At 38.6% G+C, this 15,485-nt stretch overlaps 1 protein-coding gene across 1 annotated transcript; it reads right to left on the reverse strand.

The window, feature by feature from the left end:
- Positions 1 to 11,730: 11,730 nt before the first annotated feature.
- Positions 11,731 to 12,690, reverse strand: LOC109218515. The gene is made up of 2 exons (XM_019382882.1): positions 12,139 to 12,690; positions 11,731 to 11,937 (listed from the first exon to the last, which is right to left on the reverse strand). The coding sequence occupies exons 1-2, from the start codon at positions 12,688 to 12,690 to the stop codon at positions 11,731 to 11,733; spliced, it is 759 nt and encodes a 252-aa protein (XP_019238427.1).
- Between the last annotated feature and the right edge of the window lie 2,795 nt (positions 12,691 to 15,485).

Genomic DNA, 15,485 nt, shown 5'->3' on the forward strand with positions numbered 1-15,485 from the left:
AAAAATATGAATTTAAATTATAAAAAAAAAATATGACTATTAATGATAGTTTGGTGCCACTGGGCCTCAAAATATCGAGCCCGGAACCCATGCGTAAGTAATTTGTACAATTAAGTTATTAAAAAAATATTAATTTCAATTATAAAAAAAAAATATATAACTATTAATGATAGTTTGGTGGCACTGGGCCTCAAAAATATCGAGCCCGGAACCCATACGTAAGTAATTTGTACAATTAAGTTATTAAAAAATATGAATTTAAATTATAAAAAAAATACATAATTATTAATGATAATTTGTACAATTAAGTTATTAAAAATTATGATTTTACAGTTGACGACATGGATGCGCCTATACATCCCGGCCCTCGGACGTCGGATCTATTAGCCCTACAGCCCNTATATATATATATATATATATATATATATATATATATATATATATATATATATATATATATATATATATATGAGTTATTAAAAAATATGAATTTCAATTATAAAAAAAAAATATATGACTACTAATGATAGTTTGGTGCCACTGGGCGTCAAAATATCGAGCCCGGAACCCATTGGTAAGTAATTTATACAATTAAGTTATTACAAAATATGAATTTCAATTATAAAAAAAAAAGCATATAGCCACTGGGCCTCAAAATATCGAGCCCGGAACTCATACGTAAGTAATTTGTACAATTAAGTTATTAAAAAATATGAATTTAAATTATAAAAAAAAATACATAATTATTAATGATAATTTGTACAATTAAGTTATTAAAAATTATGATTTTACAGTTGACGACATGGATGCGCCTATACATCCCGGCCCTCGGACGTCGGATCTATTAGCCCTACAGCCCCAGCATAGATCCGAGTATATCTGGGAGGGATAGTTGCTTACAACGACTTTCCGGGCCAGGAGAGTGGATCTACTATGGGAGTTTTTGAGTCCTCCCCGCGTTCTACATCCCCGCGTGGTCCATCACCTGGAGGAGATGGGATTTTATAGGATTATTAGGATTGGTCGGATACAACTCGACTATGCTTTGATCACGGCCATGATTGAGCGGTGGCGACCGGAGACGCACACTTTCCATCTGCCCATTGGCGAGGCCACCATCACACTCCAGGACGCAGAGATTTTATATGGCCTATCCGCTGATGGCTTGCCTGTTTTACTCCCTACGACCATGAGATATTATCCGCGGGAGGCATATTGGGATATGCTGCACATGCTCACTGGTTTCATGCCGGAGGACCAGGAGGTAGCGTCTGGGGTCAGTCGCATACAGTTAGTCCCCATTAGAGACCACCTGGTGCAGCTCCACGATACTATCACCGACGAGTCAGCGGAGGTGGATGTGCAGCGATACACGAGGCTGTTGCTGCTCCTTCTATTTGGGGGGGTCTTGTTCCCGAACACTTCGGGGAACCTAGTGAGCCTCCGTTTTCTGCATCATATCACCCGGTTCGAGGATACAGCCAGCTACAGCTGGGGTGGTGCTGTCCTCTCATTTTTGTACAGGCAGATGTGTCGGGCTTCCATGGGCACACAGAGAGACGTTTGTGGCTTCTTGCCGCTTCTACAGGTGACAACATATTCAACGAATATGTCCGTTAGTTACAATTCTACCTAGTTATAGTTTATCTGACACTATACATCAACTTTCTATGTTAGGTTTGGGTCTGGGAGCGATTTCTGCAGCTTCGGCCACCTCTACCACAGCTACCGGCTAATGTAGACATTCCGAATCTCCCTCTAGCTTGTAGGTGGGTTATGCGTCGTAGACTTGCACGAGAGTATGATGCCCATCATAATCTCCCCCGCATCAGGGATGTGTTGGATTTGCTGGAGGACGCACAGGTGAATATCTAACTAAACGTACCAGTTATTGTTTAATTTAGTGTTGCGCATACTAACGGTTTGTGTTGTTATTTGATAGTTCATCTGGACGCCGTACAGCGAGGAGGTGATAGGTACCCTACCAGCGTATTGTACGTTCGGCCGACATATTTGGAGGGCTTCTGTCCCTCTCACATGCCTCGATATTGTGGAGCATCATGCCTCAGAGCGGGTTTTTCGTCAGTTTGGCCTGCCGCAGCCTATACCGACTCCGCCTGCATGGCATCCTTTACATTATGAGAGGGATGATCGGTCCAGGGTGGACGACACATTTATTGACTGGCTTAACGCCCAGCTGGCTATTTGGGACAGGCGAGGTGACTTAAACCCACCTCCGCAGCACTTTCCTATTGAAGGTTATATGGCATGGTACCGCACTGTTTCCCGACTTTTTATCGGGAACCCAGTTCATCAGGCAGAAGGTCGGTACGTCTCATACGCCGGGAGACACGAGGCTCTGGTATGTTTTCTGTTATAATTAATTATATACCTGTAATTTCGTGCCAAATACGTAGTTTAAATTCTTTACTTTTGTGCAGGCGATTGGATTGCATACTGTCTATCGTATGGGGCAGCAGATGCAGAGTTATGTCCACGATCCTGTGGTCATGCAGGACTACAGTCGTCGATTCATGGATTTGGCTGCCCAGACACTGCAGCGAGCCCGATCGGATCAGCGTTTGGCACACGAGGCTGATTATATTGACCCAGCCACGTACCAGCGAGGTCGTGGTATCCCACGAGGTAGTGGTGCCAGACGAGCTGCTGGTGCCCGACGACCTCGTGCTTCCCGAGGAGGTGGTGTTCAGCAGGGGGGCGATGATGCTCCTGATGATGATGTTGCTGCTGATATGGCAGGTGGCATGCATGAGACTGACATGCCGTCTTACAGCCTTGGAATTTTTGACACTCCAGTGCCATCACAGATGACCCCATCGGGTCAACTATTGATCACGGGCTCGGATTTTCAAGGAGCGGATTGGGGTAGATATTTCCCTGGCCCGTCTACCACTGATGAGGGTCGACCGACCCGAGATTTATTTAGTGGGCGCCGACTGAGTTATGGCAGCTCTTCACATGCGCAGGTATGAGTTTATTAGTATTGAATTTGAATTTGTTTTAACTATAACTTATTTATTTTGTTACACTATATTAATTTCCTTTTTCAGGCTTCATGTGATGCTGCGACAGATGACTACATTCAGGATCCAGACACGATTATGGTAAGATAATATAAATTGTTATGAATTATTATGTAGTTTTCTAAACTAAGTTTTATATTATTATGTAGCCTTCTACTGGACCTGACAGCACCACCGATACATGTCATCCTGCGCCGCATCCGGCTATAAGGAGAAAACTTGATGATGATGATCCTGATAGCGTACCCGGGCGGGAGGGGATGCGCCTCAGGCCGACGGCTACATTGAGACACACCGGATGCGGGACACATTGAGTCGGCCTTCCTTTTTTTTTATTTGGTGTAAATAATATTTTTGTATATATTAACAACAATATTTAATCGAATATGTCCATTACTTTTTTTAGTTCTCCATGTGTTTTATTGTTTCGTATAACAACACAAGCACTTAAACTTAAATGCCACTTCAATTAAAATAAATTTTAGTACAACAAACAAGGAAAACATTAGTACAGCACAAACACAAACATAACATGCCAACATAATAAAAATACATGAAATATGAAAAATACACTAAACACATACAGGCCATTGTTTAGTCCCGGCTGCCATTTATTCTCCGCTCCAACCACTTAAATCGTTGTTCCATTTGTTCTTTTTCTTCTTCTAACTCTTTCACTCTCGCCTTCACCTCCGCAAGTTCCCGTTTATATTTTTTTTAAGTTCCTTCTGTGCTTCACAATTCCATTATGCTCTCCATTTTTCATCTCCTACCTCCTTCAGTTTCTCCCTCATTTCTGTAATAATTCTATCGCTTTCTCTTTGTACTCCCAGTTGGCATAACCACATATTATGAAGAGATTGCAGTTGTTCTCTGTAGCATTCCTGATAACATGGCTCATCAACCCATTCATCAAACTCACACATAGTTCGCCGGGAACCTTGTACAACTGGTTCATACAGTGCCAGTAGCGGCGTCCAACATCACGACCTTCCCAACAACTTTTCATCACGCATTCTTTTCCACAGTAGCACATTGGTGGATGAAGAGGTTGAGCCATTTGTGAAATATTTCCTTTTAGTAAAAAAAAATCTTTCTTTTAATGAAATATTTGCTTTTAGTAAATTTTGAGCACACAAAATGACTACAATGAGTCCGTTCTTTATAGGCGAGAGAACACACACATAAGGCCAGGTATAATGGCGCTATATTTTGCGTGTTAAATATCATGATGTTGACAAGACTACTTTATGTCAGCTGGTCAGCTTTTTCAGTTCGACAAGACAACACACACATAACGCCAGGTATAATGGCGCTATATTTTGCGTGTTAAATATCATGATGTTGACAAGACTACTTTATTTCAGCTGGTCAGCTTTTTTCAGTTCGACAGGACAACACACACATAACGCCAGGTATAATGGCGCTATGTTTAGCATGTTAAATATCATGATGTTAATAAGACTACTTTATGTCAGCTGGTCAGCTTTTTAAGTTCGACAAGACAACACACACATAACGCCAGGTATAATGGCGCTATATTTAGCGTGTTAAATATCATGATGTTAATAAGACTACTTTATGTCAGCTGGTCAGCTTTTTCAGTTCGACAAGACAACACACACATACTAAATGGAAATTCGTGTTACATTTAAATATTCCTAGAGGAAAAATAAAGAAAAAGAAAAAAAGGTGAAATAAGTGGACCGATATTTCTTCCATTATCTAGAATCAAACCAAATATTGTGAAAGTTGAATTATGTTAATGTCAAAGCATCTTTATTTTTCTTATATATAGAAGAGTGGTAATGTGCTGGACTTGGAAATAAATTATTTTATTACAAGCATAATTTTATTTCATAAATCAGGCAACATACATATAATAACTAATTATTACAACATCAACTCATGGGTAGTTAGGTACACTAGAAGAACACCCACCCGAGCTTGATTACTGTTGCCACCCAAAGGACATTTTCTACGGTCGTATCCTGTTTGCGAGCGTATACCACATTTTCGCGCATAAACTGTATCACTAACATCCATTTGGCTCCGTATACGCGTTCTCTTCTGCACCTGTATTTTACGCAAATAGGACTTGTTACACACCATTTTAAATGGTTCAGGAGGCCAATAACGCTCAGCACCCAGTGGCTGCAACTGACCACTATATGTGTTTAGGTACTTGGAAACACTATATTGACGATCAACATAGTTGGTTGCACCTAAACCAACTTGTTGAAAGCACTTGATGGCATGTGAGCAAGGCATGTGGTAGATGGACCATTTTCCACAAGAGCATAACCTTGCAGATTCATTTCCAGTATGCACATTATTACCCCGATTTTGATGGATAGCGGTGCGAACTTCAAAAATATTTCTTTCATTATCATACTGCAAAAATGAATGCCAATATGCTCATCGTCTGTATTTCTCAAATCTCGTCATCGGCACTGGCATAAATTCAACACCCCTTTCCATCAATGACGTTGCAGCCGCAGACCTTTCAACGAACCTCTCCGCCATTTGCTTGAACGACATCCGCACCATGGCTGTGACAGGCAATCCTCTTGCCGACTTCAATAACCCGTTGAAAGACTCTGACACATTTGTAGTCAGAGTTCCCCATCGTCTGCCACCATCCGCATGCAAAGTCCACTTTTCAGGGTCATGTCGCATTAACCAACGATAGGCTGCCTCGTCTTCTTGCCTGATATATTCCATGTGCCTCCGGAATTTATGTTGTTGGTGGTCTGTTGCTGCCATCCACATCAAATCATGCAGATCCTTATTGGGATATGCCTTCTGGAAATTGGCTTTCAAATGCCTAACACAGTAACGATGGTAGGCATAAGGTTCTTGCCATGCAGGCAAGTTCTCCACAGAACTTAAGATACCACCGTGCCGATCAGATATTAGACAGATACCGGAACGCTGTTTCACAACGTGCTCTTTCATATGGTTCAAAAACAACATCCACGTCTCTTGGCTTTCATTGACACAAATAGCAAAAGCTAGAGGAAATATCTGTCCATTAGCATCTACTGCCACGACTATTAACAGCTTGATATCGTACTTTCCATAGACATGAGTGCCGTCTATGGATATTACGGGGCGACAATGCGAAAAACCATCAATTGCTGGTTTAAACGCCCAGAACACGTAATTGAATATATATTCTGGTTTACCTGCACTTCGCTCAAGCTTCCACTCAACAACCGTCCCGGGGTTAAAATGCTGTAGTGCAGCCATGTACCTAGGCAGATCTGCAAATGACTTATCCCAGTTACCATACACTATTTCAAACGCTCGTTTGCGCCCGAGAAATGCCTTTCTTTTAGTAATGGTATGGCCATGTTCCTGCTGGACTGATGTAATGCACTCTTTGATTTTATACCTTATGGACTGTTCGATGTGTGGAATAAGAACAAGAGAAATCAAGTCAATATCCAAGTTGAAGTGATTCCCGTTGAATGTGTCCATTTCGCATGTGTGGGTGGGAATGTATTTACCCACTTTCCACATACTTGTCTTCTTCTTGGTCACACGCAACATCCAATTACATGGCCAAAACCACCTGCGGCAAACAACCTTGTATACCGTCGGACTTGACTCCCATACCTGCATCTCATGACACTCTTTTACGTTGTGCATTTTACAAGCCCTGCTTAGGCGCGCTTTATCAGGAAAAAACATCCCCTTTGCAAGTACCGTTGGTCTAGACTCATCCCACATTGTTGTCCGGATTTCATCAAAATCCCTTGTGAGAGCTTCCACATCCGGCACGGTCGGCAAGTTATCAATGTAAGGAATCTCTCTTGAATGAAACGGCACTTCGGACTCATACACTCTTCGTCTAGGGGGGTCTCTCTTCAAATCAGGTCCTTCCTCCTGATCCTCTGCATCACCATCCTCACGAGCAAAGGGTGTCTCATCCCCGGATTCATCCGCATTGTTATCGTAATCACTGTTATGTTCCTCACTCTGTGCATCTGCCAGGTCCCGATGTAATACATTATTTTCGGGCAATTGAGTGAGTTTAACTTGCTCGTTTTCACTGCACAACCAACAAAAATATAAGCTACTAAATTAAGAAATGATTTTCATATTTTGCGTAAATCACTTCACTTACAAGTCGTAATGTGATAAAATTCCATGATGGACGTTATCAATTAGGTGATGACTACCGGATGGGCCACTTGTAAAATTCATATCCGGCCGGTACCCCCTATTAAATATGTGAGCGTTAATACAAATTCAATACAACAAAAATATACATAATTAACACAAATGAAAATTGAAATTTACCACTCGTCTTGTGAGTTATGGAAAGCAGGGTATAAATTATTTTCTCGCTGCTCATTCACCAGCGGTGATAAGTTTAAATCAAAAATTACTCTTTCATCCGGAACTTATCCGGCAAAAACTGTTCCAGAATAACCCCCCGATGACTGGGGGTTATCTCTACTACGCACAACCTCATTTTTTGGAACGTCTTCGACCTTCACGTACATCTCCAACATTGTGATTACAAGAAAATCCCGACATTCGTCCGGAGTCCTCAAAAAATCACTCAAAGTTTCATCATCGTCGATGTTAAACTCCGAGTAAAAAGCAACCCCTTGCGGAGTGACGGAATAAAGATATCTTCCGGTTACTTTAAATATCGCCGAACGTTTTCTCACACTCATTTTTTTGCATAACAACGATATCAATGTATCGTACTCCATTGTCAGTGGTAATTTAACATGACACTTAGTAGGATAATTGTAGCCCACAGAGTTATTCTCCATCACAACCTCACCACCCCAATATAATGAAACTCTTATCCTACGCTCTTCAGACATAATAAAAAAATGCTGGAGAATTTAACAACAACAGACGTTTCAACAAGAGTTAAAAAAAATTTTGAATGCATTTCTATGCGATTCTAACCTCTTTATATAGAAAATAGAGAGCCGGGAAGTTATTTTTTTTACATATATAGCGCCAAATAAGTTGGCACTATACGCTTTAGAATTATTGTACTCTACTATTATTACTTGGGTCAGGAAAAAAGGATATAACGCCAGGTTTTCTGGCGCTATATCACTGTGACAGTGTATAACGCCAAAAAACCTGGCGCCATACATTAACGGTGCAATTACCGTTATTATATAGCGCCAGGTTTTCTGGCGTTATATATATTATGGTCACCTTTGTTTTTTTTTTTACACTTATTTGTGTCTTTTGAGTCCAAAATAATAACATTTTGGTTCCGGACTCTAAGAGTGTGCGGTATGTCGCCAATTGTAGTAGTGACCTACATTTCAGTGACGATCGGCAACTTGTGTACCATCAATATTTGATTTTTTATTTTTTATTTTGGTATAAATAATAGATGATGGAATTTCTTTGTGAAAACTCTGTCTTCGCCACTGCTCTAAATATAATAAATTTTAAATCTCTATGGCAATTTGGTCAAACAATTAATATCGATCCATGTCTAGACGTTCCATGTGTTATGTCCATTCAATCAGCAAAATCCAACTCGTATGAAGATGGAATTTCATTACTTTGGGAAAAAGAACTTAGTCATTTCACTCCATTAATTATTATGCAACAGTTTCAACAAAAAAAATGTTTTTAAGCTCTTATTTTTCTTGTTTTGATAGTAATTTCTAAGGATAGATGAGTTTGTCTTTCAAATGCAATGCGTTAGCTTTCGTACTGGTGGAGCAAGTTTCTTGATGATGCATTGTGAATGATATATTTACAGTAAAATTTTCGCAACTAAGCAACTATATTATAAAATATGTAAAAAGTGTGCACATGAAGTTTGATTGAAATCAATGGCGGAGCTGGAATTTTGATTAATGAATGTCAAAATATATAAAAGTAAACATAAAAAAAAAAACAAGGAGAGTCAACATATATAGCTAGCGTTTGGCCATAGATCCCAAATTTATTTTGAAAAATCTGATTTGGGTGAAGTTTGGTTTGAAGATGAAAATGTGTTTGGACATACAATTTCAAAACATATTTTTCAATTTTATTTTGGGAAAACATGTATATAATTCCCAAGTTTTGGAAATTTGGCCCAAATTCAGCTTATTAGCTGAATTTGAGATTTCAAATATGTGATTTGAGTTTTGGCCAAAATGTGGGTCAAATTTATGGCCAAACATGGGATTTGAAAATAAATTTCAAATTAAATTTGGAAAAATGTATGACCAAACAGGGGCATAGTATATTAATGTGAATCTCTTACCTTACAATGTTTTGACATTGAATTAATGTGTCTCCTCGATTGACAAGAATAGCACCAAATATTCACCTAATAAAGAAAAAGTAAAAGCTAATTCAAGAATTCATCTTTTCTTTGGCTAAAAGTCAATATTATCTTCTCTAGCAGGGCTGCAAAATTAAAGCATGCATCATTAAGTTCTTTTTTACTTTTTCCCTCTCCTTATCCAACTTTGGTAAGTCCATGCGGCGGCTTCAACCAAAAGGTTGGGTGGAAGGGGATTAAAACACGGAAGGCAGGATTTTTTATTAGGAATTCAAAAATAAAATAAAAAACAAGCAAAATAGGTATGTCGCCCATTTTTATTAAGGAACTAAGAGAGTTTATCATTTAATTTATATACATAAAAATAAATTTAAGAGAAATTTTCATAAAGCACTATCTTTTAGTGGTAATTGGCTATCTATAGATATCATTTGCTATATTACGGATTGTAGATACGTTTTCTGTTGCTATAAGATGTATTAGATGTATTTAAGCTATTGTATTCATGAATACAGTAGCAAAAATAGGTATGAATCAGGGAAATCCAGCTAATCAGTTGTTGTATTCGAGTGTATTCGACTGTATTCATGGCATGAAACATGGGATTGCAACTGGACAGATTATTATATTCGACTGTATTCACGGCGTGAAACAGGGGATTACACTGTTTTTAACCGGAAAGTGAATCAATAAACATAATAGACTCCTAATATAACTCAACAAACTCAATTATAACACACAAATTTTGTATTTCCAGTTATAAAAAAGATTCTCAACCGAAAAATACCCTAAAAGTATAGCAATCTTCAGAGAAATTATATATACATCTGAATACATAAATTATATTAATTAAAAAAACATATGAATGCATTCATGGCATATAGCGAGACAGTGAATACAATGAAATACACAGAATACAGTGGGATACATTGAAATACAATGAAAAAAAAGACAGTGAATACAATAAAATACAGCGAGATACATTGAATTACTATGAAAAAAAAAGACAATAAATACAATGAAATACATGAAAATACAGCGTGATATATTAAAAATACATTGAAATATATTAACAGAAAATCAAGTTGCTCAGCCCCAAACTCCGTCGTCTTTGTTCAAGAACAAACCCTAATTTCCAGCGAAACCGCCGTCGAGCAAAAATCCTGAACAACTTCAGCCAGAGGAGTGGATTGAGGTGTTGGCAATGGAGAAGTTCTACAAACAGGACAAGTTGGATTTAACCTCAGCCATAATTTTAAGTGAAACAAATGCCCACAATCTGGCAATAGCCTTAACATGTCACTGTTCTTGTAATCCGCCAAACAAATTGAGCAACAAGTCGCTGTTGAATCCTTGTGATTGACCTTAGCTTCTAAATACAACAACTTTGGATAACTCAATAGGGTTTCCTCATCAAGCCCCACTTCCACCACAACTTCTTGAACGTCCTCGTTGCTATTTTTATTTTTCAGGAATGGGGGAAGAGAATAGCATATATCAAAGTAGAGAGAGAAAGAAAATAGTGTAACTGAATAGCGTATTTAGTGGCTTAGGGGTAGGAGGTAACCAAAATTAGATATTTTGCTATAAACATTAAAAGGTATCTGTAGAATATAATATTTTTAAAATGGTATTTATTTAAAATAAATAAGGTGTTAACCTTTGCTATAGGAGGTAAAAATTCCTAAATTTAACCTTAGTGGCGCAAAATAGGTATGTCGCCCATTGTAATAGCGGCTACGTGTCTGACAACCTTTTGTGGCGACTTCTATAGTCGCCGCTAAAGTTTTATGTCGCCACTATTTAGGGGTGTTCGTCGGTCTTCGATTAGGTATTTTTAGTATTCGATTTCTTAAAATGCTATACCAATACCATACCTAATTAGATTCGGTATGATTCGGCTTTTCTCCTTTCGGTTTCGGTTAATTCGGTCTAGTAACTTCGCTTTTTTCGACTCGTAGTGCATAAAGCCATAGATTGTAATACTCTTAAGTAAGATACTCACAAATTCTAAAACAAAAATATCATAATATAGTGGAAAAAAAAGATGAAAACCAAAAACGCTAATTATAGTTGGAGGAAAGGTTGAAACGTAAATCAAAGAAAAGGGGAAAAGACAAGTATAGTGGAAAAGAATGTGGTAAAGGTTAAAGAAAACAATAAAAATAACATAAAGTAAAATTTAAAGCTTTTTTTTGGTAATTATTTATATTTTATATCATCACAAATCGATTACAGGCTTCCTCCAGAATCAGCAGTTTGGACAAAGAGCTCCCAAACTTGCTGTATGCTATCTCTATCAACTTTGTCTACATAGTTCTAGCTTCTAAGGATAAAAATTCAAATCTTTCATGTATCTATCCAATCTACTAATTTTGCGAGCTCTCACATGAATTTCTCTTATCACTTGCTTAACTATTTGGTCTGCTGATCTGCTGCTTTCTTGAAAATCCTTCCATTCCTTTCCTGCCATACATGATACACTCCACAAGCTAGTGTCATTCTGTATATCTCCTGTTTAGCAATCTTCCCTGTGGTATTTTCTATAGCCCATTGTATTTCGTGCTTCCAGTTCCATACTTCTCTCTTTATGCCTTGCCAAGTTAGGAGCTTTGACCATATCTGTTGAGCATACATGCATTCAAATAGTAGATGGTCTATATCTTCGTTTTCTTGCTTGCATAACACACAGTCCATATCCTCTAGGTTAGCCCAGCATGCTATCCTCTCCTTAGTTTGTAACCTTCTGTGAAGAGCCAAAAATAAGATGAATGTCCATTTGGGATGGCCATTGTTGTTGCAGACCAGTCTTCTCTAAGGGACTTTCTGAAATTCCCCACGGTAGGCTCCATATATATCCTTTATTGAGTATTTAGTCATAACAGCTACATCTGTTTCCTGGAGGCCTATTTTTTCAAACATGTTCTTTGCTTTAAGGATCTTCTGTACCACCCATGAGGCTTGGGTAGCCTTAGTCTCCCATACATCCCTAGTCTTGATATAGTAAGCATGGATCCATTTTACCCATAGAAAATCTTTCTTCCTGCATATGTTCCATAGAAGTTTACCAATGGCAGCCCAGTTCCATGTATATATGTCTAAAATATTTAGACCCCCTGCTGCTTTAGGGAGGCATAATCTATCCCAGGCAATCAGTGCCTTCTTGCTAAGATCATTGCCTCCAGTCCACAAGAAGTTTCTGCAAGTGGCTTCAATCATTTGAATAACTTTCCTTGGCAGCACAAAGACTTGTGACCGGTATACTTGAATCGAGTACAACACAGATTTCACAAGTTGTAACCTTCCAGCATATGATAAGTATCTAGTGGTCCATGATTTTATTCTAGTCAGTATCTTGTCTATCAGGGGTTGCATTGAATAATAGACAACTTTTTTGTACTTAGAGGGATGCCTAAGTACCTAAAAGGTAGATCACCCTTGTCAAATTGTGTTGCCTGAAGGATCAGCTGTTGAATCTCCTAAGGGACACCACCAAAGTACACTGAGCTTTTTTCAATATTGGCACTTAATCCAGACACTTGTGAGAACTTTTGGAAGCATTGGACTAGCATAGTGATAGATTCAAGTTCTCCTTTGCAGAATAGTAATAGATCATCTGCAAATCCAAGTTGAATAATCTGCAGCTTTTTGCATCTAGGGTGAAATTTGAACTTTTTATCTGCACTGATTCCCTTAAGGTTCTGCTAAGGTATTCCATGGCAAGCACAAAAAGGAAAGGGGACAGAGGATCTCCTTGCCTTAGGCCTTTCTTAGCTGGAAAGGGTGGTAATGGTTCTCCATTAAGCAACACTGAATAGGAGACAGTAGAGATGCAACACATAATCCATCTGATGAACTTTGCTGGGAACTGGAGGCATTGTAGGACTTGCTCAACATATGGCCATTCTATTGAGTCATAAGCCTTTCTCATATATATTTTAACCATACATCTAGGAGTAATACCTTTCCTGCCATAGCCCTTCACCAATTCATGGCTCAATAGGATATTGTCTGTGATTAGTCTTCCTGGTACAAAGGCTGATTGACTTTTGTCTACCAGACTGTCCATTATCCCCTGCATCCTAGTAGTAAGTATTTTAGAGATCAGCTTATATAGCATAGTGCAGCATGCTATTGGCCTGAATTCTGAAATTTTTGTGGGGTTCTTAATCTTTGGGATTAGAGTAATAGTTGTACAGTTTATAGCTTTGTATAGGTCTCCATCAATGAAGAATTGGAGGACTGCTTCAGTGACCTTGCTTCCAATCACACTCCAAGCTTTCTTGAAAAAAAATGCATTGAACCCATCACATCCTGGAGCTTTTTGATCATCAATACTCATAAGGGCTTGAAAGACTTCTTCTTTAGTAACCTGTGATACAAGCTGCAGTTGTTGATGTCTATTAAGAACCTTTCCATGTTTCATTACCTCAGGGTCAATTGCTGGAAGTTGGCTAGCAGTACTCCCTAGAAGTGTTTTATAGAAGCTAGTTACTTCTATGGCAATGTCTTCTGGTTTGTGGATGATGCTTCCATTAGAATCACACAGGCTTGTAATTCCGTTCTGAGTCTGTCTGCTCCTTAGGCTGGCAAAGAAGTAGGCATTGTTCTCATCACCAAGTTCTAGCCATTTATTTCTTGATTTTTGCTTAAGGATACTTTCCTCAACTAGGCTCCATTTCTCTAGTTTCATCTTCACTTCTTTCTCTTCTTCAAACAAGTAATCTGGCTGTATGTGTTGGCCCTTTTGTGTTTGGATATCTTGCAATTCCTTTCTATATAGCTCCATCTTCTGCCCTATGTTCCTGAATTCTGGATTATTCAGTTGTTTAAATTCTTTCGTCATTACCTTGAGCTTCCACCATATGTTTTGCATATGCTGCTTTGTTGTAGGTTTATGCCAGATATTAGTCACCACTTTCAGGAAGTCTTTATGATTTGCAAGGCAGTTTAGGAATCTAAAAGGCTTTGAACTTCTTTGCACCTCATTTTGTAAGTGAATACACAAAGGAGTGTGGTCTGAAACCCCAGGATTTAAGATCATTACTTCAGTAGTAGTAATTGTCATCAGCCATTCAGTATTTACAAAGGCTCTGTCTATCCTGCTCCAGATGTGACCATTTGACCAAGTATATTTCCACCCAATTGCTCATAATTCTGCCATACCACTGGTTTGCAGGAACTCATTAAAGTCCCTTACTTCATTATCTTGAACCGGGTTGCCAAATTGCCTGTCTTCTATATCAGTTATTGCATTGAAATCCCCAAAGACTAACCATGGACTTTGAATATGTCTACTTACCCCTTTCAAGTCTTCCCATAACTCCTTTTTTGTCTCAATAGTATGTAAACCATAGACTGCTGTCAGGTGTATTTTTAGCTGTAGGTGAGGTATGCTAAGGACTCCATGAATAGCCTGTGTATTCATATCAGTAGCTTCAAATTTCAGCCTGTTTGGATCCCACATAATCCATATTCTTCCTTTTGAGCTATATTCATAGTTTGCACACCATTCCCAATTTGCTGCAACTTTGTGAATAACTCTGCCTGCATTGTTTTCCTATACTCTATTTTCTAGTATAGCTATCAGTGCTATATCATTATTTACAATAAACTTTTTTACCTCTTTCTGCTTGTAAACTTTATTTACACCCCTCACATTCCAAGCTACTATCTTCATTTACTTGGCTGTTTGGATTTAGGTTCCCCTGTATCCCCTTGGTAACTACATTGCCCTTTCTCCTTAAATGTTTCTCCAGCCTCAAAGTTAAGTGGACTAAAGCCATTCATCATATTAATGCCAGTATCACCCTTGATGCTTGCTACACCACTTTTAGATACAGATTTCCTTTTAGCTAATTCCCAGTCTGGAAGTTTTTCATTCTCATTTTCAGTATCCCTTATTTTGTTTACCTGTATTCCATTTTCAGTTGGAACACTTTCAATTTCTTCAACCCTGTTTGGTTCTGCTCTTTTCCTCCATTCCATCTTAGGCTTCTGTTGTTTTTGTTTCAGTTCTATAGCTTTCTGATTAGACCTGCAGCTATGTCCAACCTGAAGGCAGGTGTGACAATACTCAGGAATCCAGTCATAGTCAATAGCTTGCTCAAAGACATTACCCTTGGGATCCATAACCTTTAACATTGTAAGCATATCTTTTGTAACATCCA

Source organism: Nicotiana attenuata, unplaced genomic scaffold (assembly GCF_001879085.1).
Source record: "Nicotiana attenuata strain UT unplaced genomic scaffold, NIATTr2, whole genome shotgun sequence".
Taxonomy (NCBI): Eukaryota; Viridiplantae; Streptophyta; class Magnoliopsida; order Solanales; family Solanaceae; genus Nicotiana; species Nicotiana attenuata.

What these genes read in the sequence shown, in the direction of transcription:
- LOC109218515 (XM_019382882.1), bottom strand. Translation starts at nt 12,690, where the DNA reads ATGCAACCCCTGATAGACAAGATACTGACTAGAATAAAATCATGGACC. An exon ending in ACCGTGGGGAATTTCAGAAA is followed by an intron (nt 11,938 to 12,138) that starts GTCCCTTAGAGA and finishes TATGCTCAACAG; the next exon opens with ATATGGTCAAAGCTCCTAAC.